The following is a 17,625-nucleotide window of genomic DNA, read 5'->3' as shown; positions in this document are numbered from 1 at the left end:
GTGATAGAAACTCTGTACTTCAAGGTTTTCAGAGAGGTACAGACAACTGAGCTGTACACCAGACTGAAACACAACCCAGGAATTAACTAATGTCTTGAAATAAAAAACCTAGGTGTCTACTCACCAAAGTGAAGTCCCAATGGGGGCCAGGTGTTAAAAATGTGAAGGAGCTACCTCTCTGAAGGGAATATCTGTTAACAGAAAATTCAAACAATAAATACACTGAGAGTAACTTCAGTAAAATAAAGCACTAGACAGATAAAAAGCTATCTTTTTCATAGTTTCAAAACTGTTCAAAGTAGCCTTATTAGTCATTCAATTCTAGACATAAGAGGAAGGGTATGTTAAAAAAAAAAACCACAAAAAGTAAAAAATCAGGGTATAGGTTCTGGTCACTTTCAGAAACTTTACAAAAATGAAAGGACCTTTATAAAATTAGTGAACAGATTAAGAGTATTTAAAGAAAATAATTCAAAACAAGCAGAGTTTATTCTAGGAACATACACATGGCTCAATAATATGAAATATATTTATACAATATACTGCACTAATAGGTTAAATAAAAAACAGTAAATGATACAAAAAATTACTTGATAAAATTCAGCATTCACGCTTAATATTTTAAAAATAAGAATACTCTTAACATAATAAAACCTAAATGCATTTATTTTGTATTTCATGTTTAAATCTCTTCCATGTACTGATTTTTTAAAAAAATTATGATTTAATAAACCAAATAAAAAGCTCTGAATAACTATATGAGACAAAGGTCTCAAGTAAGATTAAAATTTGACTAGGATTTTGTTCTTTACTACTAAGTGACACATTTTTATTCTGTCATCTTGCCATTCAAGGTAAAGAAACAAAGAATCCTTATGACAAAAATCTGTCTTCACCTTTATAAAATATAAACCTCTATGTTTATAAAACATGTAGAAAATCACAAAACATAGCTAGCAGAGGAAATAAATTTTATAAACTATACTTATGAGAAAAGCAAAGGCTATTTATTCAGAGCCTGCTACGGCAAGGGAGATGGCCACCATCATTTGCGTTTAGGCAGACTCAAAGGCAGGCTGAGTAATGAGAAAGCTTTACAGTGGAAAAAAGGGAAAGCTTCAGGTGTACCCTGACTGGCAGGGTGAAGCTGTAGGCAGGCTAACTAGGACTAGGGCATCCTATGTGATTTACTGGGTGCAGATTTGATTTGCTCTAGTTGGTTTTAAGTTGGAAGCAAGGACAAAAATTAGGGAAGCTGGCAGTTACTGATCAAGTCCTGGCCATCTGGGACCCATTATTACAGAAGTTACTGCACTTAGCTTCCTGCATTGTCAGGGCATTGTCCACTTGTATATTCTGTCTCTCACCCTTGACCCTCATAAGGGGTCTATAAGTTACAGAAAACCACCGATGGCCATTATTTCTACAAATATTTACAAGCTTAAATCAAACACAGGGGCTTTTGTAGTTTTCTAAGCTAAATATAAAGCAGAAGTTTATTTGACAAGGAACACAAGTGAAAACAGCTACAAGGAGAAATGATAGCAAAATGGCTTCACTGAAGAATTAATACTTAAATAATAATAAAGCTGAATCAAAGAGAAATAGCAATTAGCAAAGCATACAAGAGCCAGGAAGGCTCTGTGGGGAAAGGGAATAGTACATGTTAAGGGGGAGTGAACTGAATTATATTTAGGAAACTGCAAGTAGTTCCTTACGTTTGAGTATCAAAAGAAATTAAAAAGGGCTAGATCATGATAAAAGGCCTCACATACAATCCTTAAAAGAGTATGGACTTGATCTTGAATATGTACGGCAACTGTCAGCAATTGAGTTCTAAGTAACAAGAAGGCTGGATTGGAAGAAGGCCACACTGGTCAGGAAGACAAGTTAAGAGGCAGTTCCAATACTGCTTACAACAGATGGTAAGGGGCAGAGGGACAGCAGCAAGGTTAGAGAGGAAAAGCAGACCAGAGACAGGGCTCAATGGCATAACTGGATGGAGAATTCTCCTTTTCCTCCCTAGGCCTGTTCAGTTACTATTAAGGTTCCTGCCATAGCGAAATAGAATGACACTAATAATAATTAGAAACAGATGCACAAAGATCTTAAGATATTTAAAGCAAACATTTCCTAAATAATTACTTGGAGCTCAAAAAATTTTTTGAGGGCCTCTTCAGTGGAGCTGAATAACCTAAGGAACTGATGATTTCTTGCCACTGCAGAAAAGTCAAGCAACAATGAAGAAAATAGCATGATTTTTGATAAAACACTAAGACATCAGCAATAAATTATAATTCATATGACTAAAGAATACACGGGGGGCTTCCCTGGTGGCGCAGTGGTTGAGAATCTGCCTGCCAATGCAGGGGACATGGGTTCGAGCCCTGGTCCGGGAAGATCCCACATGCCGCGGAGCAACTAAGCCCGTGTGCCACAACTACTGAGCCTGTGCTCTAGAGCCTGCGTGCCACAACTACTGAAACCCACGTGCCACAACTACTGAAGCCTGCGTGCCTAGAGCCCGTGCTCCGCAACAAGAGAAGCCACCGCAATGAGAAGCCCGCGCACCACAACGAAGAGTAACCCCCACTCACCACAACTAGAGAAAAGCCCGCGTGCAGCAACAAAGACCCAACGCAGCCAAAAATAAAAATAAAAAAAAAAAAAAAAAAAAGAATACATGGATATAGTATTATAGTATACATAGATAATATCAATAATATTATAAGCAAATGTCAAAAGATTACAGGGAAAACAGGACCTTCATACCTTACGAGTCCATAGAGCACACTTTTTAAAAACACTGCTCTAGGTAAGTGCTATCATATACTACACGGTTAAAAAGAGCCACCAGTAGGGACTGGGCTGAGAAGCAACAATTATGATTTCTCAGAAGATTATTTTTAATGTAATACAAATATTCATTACAAAGTAGTAATCATAGTGGCACTTAAAATAGTCAATAAACACTTCCTTTCAGGTATAAGACAAGTATTAAGGAGAACACAAAACCAAAGCTATTCATTTCTTTATTCCCTAGAATTGTCCATACTGACCTTAGAATGAATTTGATGTTTGAAAGCTGGAAAGAATTAGCTGTTCAGAATTTTAAACAGGTCAACAAACTGGAAAAATATTTCCAATTGGATGGCAAGATTCTTTCCAGCACCAGTTGTAATCAGCTTTACAGTAATGCTATTTTTTCCTACTTAAATAACAAGTACCTATTTATTTTGAAAACTCATGTAAAACAGGAACCCAAAAAACAAATTGTGCCCTGAAAGCATGTGAGTCAGTGCTAGCTTTCAAAAATCTCGGAAAGATATATAGTCATTTTTTCACAGGGGTCAGACTCAAAATGTAACACAGCTATTTTAAATCCTAGTGGGAAAAATTTTTGATTTCATAAAACATTAAAAATGGCCTTTCTAGAAGATACCCAGTACAGTCCATTTAAAAGGGAGCTCAAAGGCTGAAATAAGAAGTGACAGTTCTTCATCTTTTCAAGAATTTTTGTCCAATCCCCTTTTTTCATATATCCAAATAATTATAACATTTAAAGCATAAAATAAATACCTAAAGGAACTAGCTTGGTATATTAATTGTGTTTCCTACTAACCCCATTGTGATTATTCCTTGGCCTCTAACACACTTCCTTTTGTATCATTTGGTGTGTTTTCAAACTATTATTTTTACACTAAACTAAATTTAGTCTAAACAAAGCGTAATTAAAATGGCAAAGTTGATGTTCAAAAGAAAATCATCCTGTTATTTCATTCTTAAACCAAATTGTATTTTCAGAGATTATGACTTGTGTCACTGCCCTCCTCTATCATGGCAGGTAATTAAGAGCTGAATTGGATTTATAATGGCAGATTTATAAATGGCAACATTTTCACAAAGTGTACCAGACAATATAAGTGACTATTCTAATTAAAAAGGAAAATAAACCACAAAAATATAAAGATACTGGCTTATAATAAGATAGGTATTTAAGGTTTTACAATGAAAACAACCAAACTGAGTTAGCAAAGTAATGTTTTTAAAAAGCGAGCAAAATAGAAGGGCTAATGATAGGAGTATAGCAGAGTAGGTCACTGAAATTAGCAAAAAAGAAGACTTGAGGCATAGGGGCATTTGAAATATGACAAAGCATAACTGAAAAGTTTTTGGGATGCCTCCAGATCTGTTAAGAAAAATTACTTCCTATGTGAAAACAAGAAAGAACACAGTAGTACTGATATGCAGCTGTTGGGTGCAACTCAAACACATTTCTCAGCCTGATTACAAACAACTATACGTAACTCACAGATAGCTAAATTAAAAATGTAATCTGTAAATGCCAAGGGTACCATGAATGTATCAATCTTATAGAACGAATGGTGTAAACTATTCTTTATAGATAACATTTGCTGGCATTTGGGGTGCTGAACTACTCAGGGTCTCAAGTGCTTTTCAAATTAGACAAACAATGACAAAATTCACTTATTTGGGTCTAATATCTGAGGAAGTAGACTTCTCCTACTGTTTTGACTGCTTAGCATCTTAAGGGATTGTCTCCTCTCCCCTTTGGAAAGAGCCTGGTGGAGCTGATAATCATGTAGACTATCTCCTCTACCACACTGGGGTTTTCTCACCTGTATCTGAGAGTCCCAAATAACAGATACATCTTGGAACATCTCTAGTCCAGAACACAGCTGAGCATCTAGAAACCAGCATGCACACACACATTCCAGACATCACAACATCCTACACTAATACTCAAGACTATCATTCAATGCCTTTGCGTTACGAATTTCTAATATACTTATCAGGTTGCCTTGCCCACAGCATCAGATTCAGGAGAGAGGGTACAGGGGATAATGCCAGCAGCAAGTAATAGTGAGGGAAGAGAAAAATATCTAAAAGCTACGTCGTTAAAGGTCTAGTAGCCTTTGGAAAACAGTTTGGCAATTCCTTAAAAAGTTAAACATAAGCTTACCATATGACTCAGCAATTCCAGTTCTAGGAATCTACCCAAGAGAAATGAAAACATATGTCCACACAAAGACTTGTATGTAAATGTTTACAGCAGCATTATCCGTAATAGCGAAAACTGGAAACAATTCAAATCTCCAGCAACTGGTAAATGGAGTAACAAAATGTGGAATATTCATTTCATATAATGGAATACTATTTAGCAGTAAAATGGAATGAAATACTGATACATGTCATAATATGGACAAACTGCAAAACATGCAAATGCAAAAGATTATATAATGTATAATTCTATTTATATGAGATGTCCAGAAATAGAAATTTATAGACATGGAAAGCAGATTAGTGGCTGCCTAGGTCTGGGGGTAGGAGCAAGGACAAACTGCAAACAAACGTGAGGGAGTATCTGGGATGATGAATGTTCTAACAGTGAACTGTGTCTATAAATTTACTAATAATCACTGAATTGCACACTTACAATGGGTGAATGTTACGATATGCAAATTATATCTCAATAAAACTGTTAAAAAGTACAGTCATTTCAATGTGGGAGGAAACAGCCTTAGGAGCTAGTGGGGGCATCCTTTTATTTTCAGCAACTATTAATATAAATAGTAATAATAATGACAATCCCGGATTATCAAGGATTGGCTCAATTTGTGTTTAAACACCCTAATTTAGTTTTTTAAATGTTTTGAAAAATAGTCCATCCAAGAAGTTAAATTCCCTTAAAGGCAACAGGAATCCTCAGCTCTAAGTTAACAGAACAGCTAGCTTGGCTTAAGAATATACCTTTAACCCTGGATGTCCATTCTACAAATTCATCAGTTTCACTAGGAAAACAAAAGTCAAAGATCTAGCATTGTGCTGTTACCAGCTATACTGTACCACCTCTACAAAAACTGACAACAGAGCTAATTGCTAAATATTCCTTGATAGAGGGTAAGTAAGTTATAGCTCTAGTGCTTCCTGCAGAAAACAAAAATAATGACACTTAAGATTTCTGGAGTATTTGCTGTGTATAGGTACTATTCTAATGTTTTACTTGAATTACCTACCATAATTTTCACAACCGTATGAGACAGATACTATATGAAGTGAGATTTAAAGAGATTAATCACAGCCTTATGAGATAGATACTACTAATGAGCTAGACACTATGAAGTGAGACTTAACAGAGATTAAGTCCTCAAGAGCAAGAGTTTGAACCCAAGGAGTCTGACTGTGAAGCCTAAACTCTTTAAACGCTAATGTTTTATTTGGCTGTGGGTCACAGTCTAAAAGAATGTACATTCCCAGAGAAAATAATTAGCTGAGTCCAAGCTGGGGCTAGAACAAACTCAGTGTCAGGAAAACTGGGCCAGAAAAGCAAGCCGCCTTCTGAGCTATGGGCCATGTGGTGGGGCCCAGGGCTGCCTGAGGACAAGACCCTGGTCTATTACTACCCAGAACAAAAAGAGAGGGACGGTGGCGCAGGGGTTAAGACTCCACGCTCCCAATGCAGGGGGCCTGGGTTCGATCCCTGGTCAGGGAACTAGATCCCACATGAATGCCACAACTAAGGAGCCCACCTGCTGCAACAAAGACCCGGTGCAAATTAAGTAATTAATTAAATGAAATAACAAATAAAATTTTTAAAAAACAAAAAAAACAAAAATAGAGGGACGGAAGAGGAAAAAGGAGCGAGAGGCCTGCCACATAAGAGGCAGCCGCACAGAAAGCTTACACCCCAGTGGATTCCAGATATCTCCACTCTTTTCTCCCTAATTATCTTGCCCCTGCCATATCCTATAGTAATCACACACATTATGTTCAAAAAATTTTTTTACCTCAGTGTGAAGCAATCCCCCATATCAATATTTAGTAGAGGCAAATCAGCTTAATAATACGTTATTTCACTTAGTACAGATTTAAAACAGTAAGCCATCTCTCCTAGGCTCTGCACATCCTAGCCATTTCTACTCCCTGCTCATTCTCTAGTCTAGCCAGTTTCTCGCCTGGATGGCTGGGATTAACAATTAGCAACGGATGTGGCTGGAAATGAGCTCCAACCACGTGGACAGGTTGACTAAAGGGCAGGCCCTGTAAACAGTAATATGCACACATGTACGTGTACACACACACACACACATGCTGCCTAGTTTCACTTTGAATTCCTGACCACAAATTTCAAGTGATCCTCAGTTCTGCTCAGCAACGCTATTAGATTTCCCTTGTCATTTCCTCGCCTACTGTCTGACATAACTATTTCAAACCTTTCTCTCTTTACTCTTCCAATACTCCTTCCCTCACCCCCACCTCACTAACAGCTTTGACTCTGCACCTTATTATATTATATCCCACATATTTACACTGTCCAGTCTACCAACCATAGACCTTTTCTTCTCTCTTGTTATAGTGGATAAGCTCTATTATTTAAGGCCAAGCCCTCAGCTTGTACACTGGGTCATATCCTTGGTTCTCTACTCTTAAAAGCAGCCAGAGACAAAGAATAAGAATTAGATATTAAATATAAATGAATCAAGTGTAACGATACAAATTCCAGGGGACTATCCCTTCTGAGTAAGGGAAAATGGCCAGGGTAATAAGGTTGTCTTGAGGAAAAGCAATTGTGTGATCAATCAGGTTGTGAACCAAATTAGCTTTGCAGAGAACAATATTTTTACTTGAGAGAATGACTAACAGATAAACTGTCATTCTCACTTGAGTATTTTGCGGACATTTATCTACAATGAAGTATTGCTGCTGCCAATGATAAAAATTTGGGCTTTCAAATGAAAATTAGAATTTTTTGACAACTGTACCCATCACTATGAGCATGGCATCCTCCCAATACTTAAAAGCTTTCACATGAGATTGGTGGTACTATTAATAATTGTGATTTTCTGATAGCATGTAACAGTATGTATCAACCTTTAGAAGATCTGCTTAACTCCGTGTGCCAATATTTTCCAAATGACAAATGTATAATGTCACAAAATCAAGGATGGGTAAAAAAGATCTATTCAAAGTTTTAACAGACCAATGGATTTTAATGTAACAGAGAATGAAAAGTTCATTGATATGGTTTCAGATTCTAAATTGCAGCCACCTGTTAAGAAACTACCACTTGTCAAGCTCTGGTGTATTATCAAAGAATATCCTCAATTATCTGAAAAGGCTATTAAAGTACCCATGCCTTACTGAACTGAAAATGTCAGGGCAGATTTTCTTTATCTACTAATATACTTCATTCTTTATATACTTCAACTTTATACACTGCAACACATTATATACAAGGCGATATAAGAATCCAGCCCTCCTCTGTTAAGCTAGATTATCAGAGATGCCAAACTTATAGAACTGCTGCCCTAGAGAAAACCTACACAGATACACAGAGGAAATATACCAAAAACAACAACAAAAAAGAAACTAACAACCAAATATACTGTATACAGTATACCAAATAAACTCCATCTGAATTATGAAGAGATTTTAAAAACTATTATAGCTAATGATATTTCATTGTATAAAAGTATAATGTATTTAATTTTCTCCTGTTTTTTCTAAACTTTTTACTATAAAAATGTGTTGTGATATACTTCCTTGTACATACATCTACATATGCTATGCAACTGCTTTCTTAAGATAAATCCCTATAATTGCTTGGTTTAAATATACCCCTTATTAAAATTTTGTTTTATCTACGAGATTTTGCTCCAATATACATGTAGTGAGAGTACCAGAAGGAAAGGAGAGAAAGGAGCAGAAAAAAATATTTGAAGAAATAATGGAGCAGCGGAGCGGTGAGAGGAGGAGGCAGAGGAGGGAGCCCTCAGGGAGGTTCTGCCCGGCACCGTCCCCCTCCCCACAATGCCCGAGCTGCCGCCATGACTGCCGCTGGAGGAGGAATAGAACGTGGCTCTACATTCAATATTTTGCAATAAACAATAATGGAAAAGAATCTGAAAAAGAATATATATGTATATATGTATAACTGAATCACTTTGCTGTACACCAGAAACTAACACAACTTGTAAATCAACTATACTTCAATTAAAAAAAAAAAGACAACCCACAGAATAGGAGAACATATCTACCTGCAAACAATGTATCTGATAAGGGACTTGTATCCAGAATAAAGAGTTCTTATATCTTAATAATAAAAAATATAAATAACCCAATTTTAAAAATGGGCAAAGGATGGCTCACTAAAATTGGCCACATGATTCTATTCATGTGAAATGTCCAGAAGAGGAAAATTCATAGAGACAGAAAGTAGATTAGAGGTTGGGGTAAAGCAAGAAAGGAGTGTTGGGGAGGGGGATGAATAACTAAAGGGTATGGGTTTTCATTCTGAGGTGAAGAAAATGTTCTAAAATTGCCTGGTGATGGTTGCACACGTCTATGAATCTATACACCTCAAATGGGTGAAACTATAGTATGTGAACACTGTTTTTAAAAAAGGTGATACTTTCCTTTTCCTGTATGTTTTTTGTCTTTCAAATTAGTGTATAGTGAGTTTGTCTAGAAAAAGTTTTAATATTTACATTGTCATATACATCAATCTTTTTCCTTATAATTTCTGGATCTGATGTTATGCTTAAACAGTTGTGTCTTGCCCCACTATTAACTGACACTATCTTGTCACACTTCACATGCTCTTGTAGATGATCTTACATCCTTTCCCTCCAAGGTTCTTCTAACTTCATTACTCTCCTCATGCTGCCTTTGACCACCCTTTTCTCAGCTGACACCATTTCCAACCTCACACAAAAAAATAGAACCCTGGTGGGAAAGCCCTCAAATTCCTGCTTACAACATACCCCATCCCCCAAACTTACCTAGCTCTTAGCCAGGCTAGATTCTCTACCCTTAATTTGGATTCCATCCTCTTCTGCCTTTCTGGTCACTGATGATGCTGGTTTCATCATCTCTTCTCTCTTGTCTCTTCAACCTCTCCCTGTACTTGCTTATTCCCCGCCACCCCCACCCCATATCAAGTTTACCCCTTCTTAAGATTCTATCCCACAAGCTTGCGTTGCCTCCATTATTCTTTCTTGCTCTCCAGTTGCAGCGAGAGTTCTTGAAAGTGGAACCCACACTTAGCGTTTCAAGTTCTCCAATCTCATTGCCAGTCATCAGATTCAAACATTCATCTAGGCTACTGCAGATAGAGTTCCCACCAATTCATCATCTTCACTTGGGGGTTTTTAACTTGGTATCCATAGTTGGGCTGCAAGGGTCCACAAATCTGAAATTTTATGTATATGAGCACTTTTTAGGGAATAGTTTTCCTAAGATTTACTGTCATGGCATACAAGGTCCCTTCATGATGTGACTCTTACTTCTTCAGTATAATCTCTCATCACTACCTCCTCTGGGTCTGAGTCCTCTCTCCTACACAACTAGTGTCAAGCCACAGTGAACTAGTTATGATACCTAGAACTCATCATGTTCATTTGCTTAAGGGCCTTTTAACATTTAACATCCTTCCCCATACGATGTCACCCATTTACACCTATGCTCTAAACTGGTCCTCCAAGACTCAGGGATTACTACAGGGAATCATTTCCTGTCCTCTCCAGTCAGGGTAAGTTCTCCTTTTATTTGCGTCATATATATACAGCTATAGTAACTGCTGTCATACACTATTATAATTATTAACTTTCTTCCCTATACCATTATAAGTTCTTCCAGAGTAAGGACAGTATTTTCCATCTCCATACTCCTAGTGTCTAACACTCACATATTTCCGGAACAAATCACACCTCATTCTCTTCTCAACCCACTACAAACATTCTAAATTCAATATTTTAACTGTTTCATGGAAACTATCCGAGGTCAATATGCTCTTCTCATTACCAGATTTAATGGTCTTTTCATTCCTTATCTAACTAATCTTTCCAGTCCTTCCTTATAAGTCACATTTGACATAGTTTGCCATGTCCTTTCTCACAATCCTTTCTTTCATTTGGCGTCCTGGATCCTGAGCTCACTTGGCTCTTTCTTACCTCACCAGCTGCTCCTCCGAGCATCCTCATTACCCCGACCTTTAAATGTGGGGAGTGCCTCAGGGTTAAGTCCCCAATCTCTTAATTTTTAAAAAATAAATTTATTTATTAATTTATTTATTTTTGGCCACGTTGGGTCTTTGTTGCTGCGCGCGGGCTTTCTCTAGTTGCGGCGAGCAGGGGCTACTCTTCCTTGCAGTGCGTGGGCTTCTCATTGTGGTGGCTTCTCTTGTTGCAGAGCACGGGCTCTAGGCGCACGGGCTTCAGTAGTTATGGCACGCGGGCTCTAGAGCGCAGGCTTAGTAATTGTGGCGCACGGGCTTAGTTGCTCCATGGCATGTGGGATCTTCCCGGACCAGGGCTCAAACCCGTGTCCCCTGCATTGGCAGGTGGATTCTTAACCACTATGCCACGAGGGAAGCCCCCCAATCTCTTCTTTATTCAGACTCACTATCTAGATGACTTTGCAATGCTGTGATTTCAAGTCTGCTTGCTGACAACCCCCCAATTTATACCTGGTTACACAGATGCACTCACTTTATGAAATTTCACTGAGCAAAACACTTATGATTCATGCCCTCTTTCATTCGACTGTTATACTTCAATAAAACATTTTTTTAAAAAAAAGAGAAAAAAGCAGAAAAAGAGAAAAGAAAAAGGAAAAAAAGAAACTGGTGTGATGAACTCCTTAATAGGAGTCTTATAACATATCCCAAGGCAAACTTCTCCCCAGGTCTTTCCTTTGTAGGAACATGGAAACCCATTCTTCTGGTGCTCAGACCAAAAACCTTGGAATCATTCTTCATTCCTCTATTTCTCTTAACTCCACATTTAATCCACCTGCAAATCCCGTCAGCCCTACTTTAAAAATACATCCCAAATATGAATATTTTCCACCACGTCTACCACTCGGATGTCTCAACTGCAATAGCCTCTTAGTTGGTCTCCCGGATTCTATCCTTGCCACATAACAAAGCGATCCTTTTAAAAGACAGATCACATAATTTCCTACTGCTTCCCAACCATGGATTCAAATTTAAAGTCCTTTTGGCGGTCAACCATATACTACCCAATCTGGCCCCAGCCATCTCTCCGACCTCATCGTCTACCTTTCTGCCCTTTGTTTCACTCCACTCTAGTGACCCTGGCTTCTTTTTTTTTTTATTATTTAATTTAATTTAATTTAATTTATTTATTTATGGCTGTGTTGGGTCTTCGTTTCTATGCGAGGGCTTTCTCTAATTGCGGCAAGTGGGGGCCACTCCTCATCATGGTGTGCGGGCCTCTCACTGTCACGGCCTCTCTTGTTGCGGAGCACAGGCTCCAGACGCGCAGGCTCAGCAATTGTGGCTCACGGGCCTAGGTGCTCCGCAGCATGTGGGATCTTCCCAGACCAGGGCTCGAACCCGCGTCCCCTGCATTGGCAGGCAGGTTCTCAACCACTGCGCCACCAGGGAAGCCCGACCCTGGCTTCTCTGCAGTCCTTGAACATACCATATAGGATTCTACTTGCACTTACTGCCTTTCTCCCCAAATATTCACATGGCTTTGTTCCTTAATTTCTTCAGATCTCTGTTTAAATATCATCGCTATCATCAGAGAGGCTTTTCCTTGTGATCTTTTAAAAACAGCAACATGACCCTCTCCTTATCTCTATCCCCCTTAGTATGCCTCTTCACAGGATGACCACCTGATATTTTATTATTTATTTCATTATTGTCTTTCCTCCCCAAGCAGACTTTAAGCTTCAGGAGAGCAGGGACTTCATCTGTTCACCAGAATTCCCAGTATCTACAACAATGCCTGGCACTAGGCAGGTGCAATGAATTTAACACTGCCCCACTTGATGTTTTTGAAATTCTATGTTCATTTTCCCTTAACTAGGCTTTCCCGATTCTCCTATTTCTCAGTCTCAGAGATGATGACATCTCTCTCTCTGCTCTTTCACTTCCTCTTAAATATAGGCTGTAATCAGTATAAAAGTTTCAGGCAAGGGTTATCGTAAACTTCAAAATAAAAATCAATATCTAATGAAAAAGATACTGTTCTCTCTGCATGATAACTTACAATGAGTTTATAAATGCCTTGTCCATGAAAGTAAGGTGTTTTCCTTTCTCTCAAAAAGGGATTGGCGGACCTCCCTGGTGGCGCAGTGGTTAGGAATCTGCCTGCCAGTGCACGGGACACAGGTTCGATCCCTGGTCCGGGAAGATCCCACATGCTGCAGAGCAACTAAGCCCGTGAGCCACAACTACTGAGCCTGCGCTCTAGAGCCTCTGAACCACAACTACTGAGCCCACGCACCGCAACTAATGAAGCCTACGCGCTCTAGGGCCCATGCTCTGCAAGAAGAGAAGCCACCGCAGTGAGAGGTCCGTGCACCTCAATGAAGAGTAACCCCTGCTCGCTGCAACTAAAGAAAGCCTGCACGCAGCAACCAAGACCCAACGCAGCCAAAAATAAATTACATAAATTAAAAAAAAAAAGGGATTGGCACATCCAGGCATGACTGGAATGTAAATTATGTAAGGAACTGCAGTTTATCTCAAGTAATAATGTGAAGTGGACCACAGTGCTTCTGAAAAGATGGAGCAGATGTGGAATTATAGATAAGAATCGACAAATAACAGTTAACATTTGTTGAGAGCTCTCTGTGTACAGGGTTACACACATGACCTCACTGAATTTCACAACTTACAGGAAGTGGGTACTCTTATAATCCCATTTGATGGATGAGGACACAACTTCAGGGATGTAAGGTCCAACTGCCAGTCACTGGAACCCACCCCCTGCAAAACCGTGAGGGGAAAGCCACGCCTTTAGCACTTTTTCACCCTCTCCTTTTGCAGACACAGCCTCTGAAACCCTCGGCTAGTGTCCTTCCTTTGCAGACACACGGGACAGAATGTGAAATGTGTCAACAGCTAAAAAGTCGGCGACCATCCTCTTCGCTCTCTTTACCCAGGAGGCTGGGGCCGTGAGCTGCGCTGAGCACCGACTTGGCCAGGGCTCCAAAGGAGGGACTCCGACCTCGGCAAAACTTTTCATATTAATGCTCGTTTTTAGGCTAAAAGTTTGGCGTCTGGTAGAAGTCCTCTGGCTCGAGGGACGATTTCTGTCCCCCGACCCAGCAGTTCCCCGTGGGCATTTAGGAACCTTCCCAATTCCAGCCCGAAACCTGCCGGATGTGCAGAGGATCTCCAAGGCCCCCTGAGGGAGGTGGGGGAGGGGGAGGGGAGGAGACTGGAGGGAGGGGGAAGGGGAGAGGTAGTAAGGAGAGGCGTGGGAAGAGGAAATAAAGGACGAGGGAGAGGATGATAGGAAGAGAGGTAGGAGGGTGAGAGGAGGGGGAAGAGGAGGAGGAAGGAAAAGAAGGGGGAGGAGGAAGGAAAAGAAGGGGGAGAAGAAGGAAAAAGGGGGGGAGAAGGGGGAGGGGGGAGAAGGGGGAGGAGAGTAGGCAGCCCGGCCCTCCCCTGCCCCTCCCCTCCTCCCACCCCCGCCCCAGCCTCGGACCCGACGCCAGGGGTCCCCAGGCGCCACCGCCCCCATTGCTCACCTGCCGTCTGGCCCCGGCCCGGGGCTGTCGGCCGAAGGCTCTGCGGCGCCGCCCGCGCTGAGTCCCGAGGCCCGGCGGCTTCGCCTCCGCGGCCGGCTCTGCTCGTGGGCCGCCAGCTCGGGCTCCATGGCGTGGAGGGGGCGGCGCGGTGGCCGGGTGCCCGGGAGGCCCGTTGGGAGCCGCACGGCGCCCGGCCGCTTCAGCCCGGAGAAGAGTTCCTGTCAGGAGGGCGCCGCCACCGCCGCCTCAGCCATCGCCATCTTCCGGGGTTTGAAAATGGCGGCTGCGCGGCGACCAGCCAATCAGGGGACGGCGCGCGGTTGCTAGGAAACGTGGAGTCCCGCCCCTCTCCTCCTACCTCCAGGCGCTTAACTTTATAGAAACTAGAAGGGGAGGGTAGTCGAGGGGGTCTCCCTGTTGAAAACGGGTGACCTGGGATTTAGTTCTGACTCCATTCCTAAATCTCCAAGGCCCGATTAGTAGTTCACAGTTCATTAGGACTTTCATCACAAGCCAAGGCAAATTGGAAGCATTTTAGATCTTTCTTAGCATGCGGGGAGAGGCTGAAAGTAAAATGAGGTTTGCACACGCTGAATTATTCATGTGAGATAAATCCCGGGTCACCAAAGGTATTGGAAAAATGTGTTCTCAGGGCTGTCTCTAGGAAACCAGTAAATCTGATTATGAGACCTCCTGTCTCCAGAGCAGAAGAGAGTCCAAGTGCCTTCATCCTCTAATTATAAGAAGGCACTACAGCAAGTAAAGGACCTTCTCAAATAAAAAAGAAAATTGTTAAATAGCACATTCTTTGGTTTAAGATACTGTTTTCTTTATGTCAGAGGCTTTAAAAATCACCTCCCCTTTCACACTCTGATTCCCTTTCTGGGAATCCATCCTAAGAAATAAAAGTGTATATACATTGAAGGGTGGCAATATATGCCACCCCCAAACATGCCGCTTTGGCAGGAGGATTATTTTTAGCTGCAGGCACTTGAAGAACACCAGGTGCAAGAAGGGCCTTCTGACTTCCCCCTTTCTTCAGGAAAGCAGGAGATAAATCTCCCCTGTGATAGCGGCCCTCCCCATATCAGGAGGATGGGGGGAGTCAGGGACAGAGAATTCTGTACAAACAGAACTTGTTTAAATAACTCTTATCTTCCTTTGGTCTCCCCGTGTATTTTACTTACTCTTCCACAATTCCCTCTCATTGTCCAACCTCGTACATAAGCACTAAGGTTTTGCTCCTTCTTTGGGTCTTTATTTTCCTATAGAGGCTCCTCTGTACATGTAAAAATCTGTTTGCTTTTCTCCTGTTAATTCAAATTCTGTCATTTTAACTCTCATGCCCAACTGGATACCCTAAGAGGGTAGAAGTAAAGTTTTGTTTCCCCTAAAACATGAAGATATTAATGGCATTGTTGTTTATAATATCAGATAAAACAAAGACGATCTAAATAAATAATAATAGGAAAATGATTAATTATGGTTGATCCACTGGAAAGAATATTTCAGCCAATAAAAGTTAACTATGAAGTGTGTAATAGAATAGTATATTGTAATTTTAAAAGAAAAACATGGAATGTAGAGGTATATTCAGTTATGAATTACAGAGATTTAACAGAGGAAAAAGATGAAATCAATGTATTAAAATTTCTCTAGGTGGTCAGATTTTGGGTATTAAATTTCTTTTTTAAACTTTCCTGTGTTTTACAATTTTTTTAAATCATGAGGTACTGAACTTGCACTACAGTTATGACACAAGGAAAAAAAGTTATAGTTTTTTTTTTTAATTGAAATATAGATTTACAATATCGTGTTAGTTTCAGGTATACAGCACAGTGATTCAGTTTTATATATATATATAATATATATTACATATACATTACTTTTCAGATTCTTTTCCCTTATAGGTTATTACAAATATTGAAAAAAGTTTTAGCTTTAAAAAGGGTAAGAAGTTAGAGAGCAAGATGCCCATAGCTAAGAATCACTTCTATTCTATCTCTCCCCAAAAATTAAGGAAGAAAGTATTGCTTTGTAGCAGTTAGAGTAAAACAGTACAGAAATGTCATCTAGGGAGTTGGTCTCCACCAGACAGAGCTTCATAGGATGCAAGGATTTAGATTGTACCATATGAAATTGCTGATATTTGACCTTTTTACTCACAGAAAGAACAATTTCATCCTTTCAACCTAGTACTTAGTTGAGATCATCCGAAGTTAGAATCTGTCCTCAGCTCTTCGATGGTATAAAAGGAGATTATCAGTCCTTTGGGAACTTGTGATAATCAATTCCCACAGTGATAGGTAATCCAGAATGTGGATGTGGGGATTCTCAGTGGGGAGGGATTTCTTATCAGTGACTAGAATACTGTTGTTTTAGTCAGAACATCCCTTTCCAATTTTCAGACACTTGTGAACTTACTATTTTGTTCAATTACTCACAAGTATTGTATTTACTGAATTCCTATTATAAGACGCCCTGGCCTATACACTAGGAAAGCAGTGAATAGAAGACAAATTTTAATCAGAAACTTGCTGGGTACCATAGAAACAGAGCAAAGGACAGTGGATTATTCTGAAGGTTGGCTATTCAAGACATGAAAAGTCTGGTGAACTGTCTTGATCCTACAAGAGGTCAACGTTCTAGTGTCTGAATGTCCCTGCCCCCAAATGCAATGTCTTACCCTGCCTAGGATAGCGCTGAATACACAACAAATGTTCTCTGACATATTAACGTATTAACAGGACAGGGTTTGAGGAAACTGTTTAACATATTCTTCAGGACAGAGTTTGAGAAAACTGATAAAATTTCAGTCCCTATCTATCTATCTATCTATCTGAAATCAGACTCTAGATTTCCCTTCCTGAGAAGATATTCCTGTTATCTTTTTTTTTTTTAATTAAAAAAATATATTTATTTACTTATTTGGCTGCGCCGGGTCTTAGTTGCTGTGCTCGGGATCTTCGTTGTGGCATATGGGATCTTTAGTTGCAGCATGCGGGGTCTAGTTGTCTGACCAGGGATCAAACCCGCTCCCCTGCATCAGAAGCACGGAGTCTTAACCGCTGGACCACCAGGGAAGTCCCTCCTGTT

The 17,625-nt window shown here is 40.1% G+C and overlaps 1 protein-coding gene across 1 annotated transcript in view; it reads right to left on the bottom strand.

Annotated features, from left to right (window-relative positions):
• The window catches only part of NET1 (neuroepithelial cell transforming 1), a 51,287-nt gene extending 36,504 nt beyond the window's left edge, over positions 1-14,783 (bottom strand). Inside the window, exons 1-2 of the mRNA XM_068559596.1 lie at positions 14,530-14,783; positions 125-191 (exon numbers count right to left, since the gene is read on the bottom strand). Of these exons, the coding sequence (XP_068415697.1) occupies positions 125-191; positions 14,530-14,657 (195 nt within the window). The 5' untranslated portion in view covers positions 14,658-14,783. The remainder of the gene's footprint in view (positions 1-124; positions 192-14,529) is intronic.
• Between the last annotated feature and the right edge of the window lie 2,842 nt (positions 14,784-17,625).

This window comes from Eschrichtius robustus, chromosome 1, assembly GCF_028021215.1.
Source record: "Eschrichtius robustus isolate mEscRob2 chromosome 1, mEscRob2.pri, whole genome shotgun sequence".
Taxonomy (NCBI): Eukaryota; Metazoa; Chordata; class Mammalia; order Artiodactyla; family Eschrichtiidae; genus Eschrichtius; species Eschrichtius robustus.
Note: the sequence above shows the minus strand (reverse complement) of the source record. Positions and strands in the feature narration are given on the sequence as shown.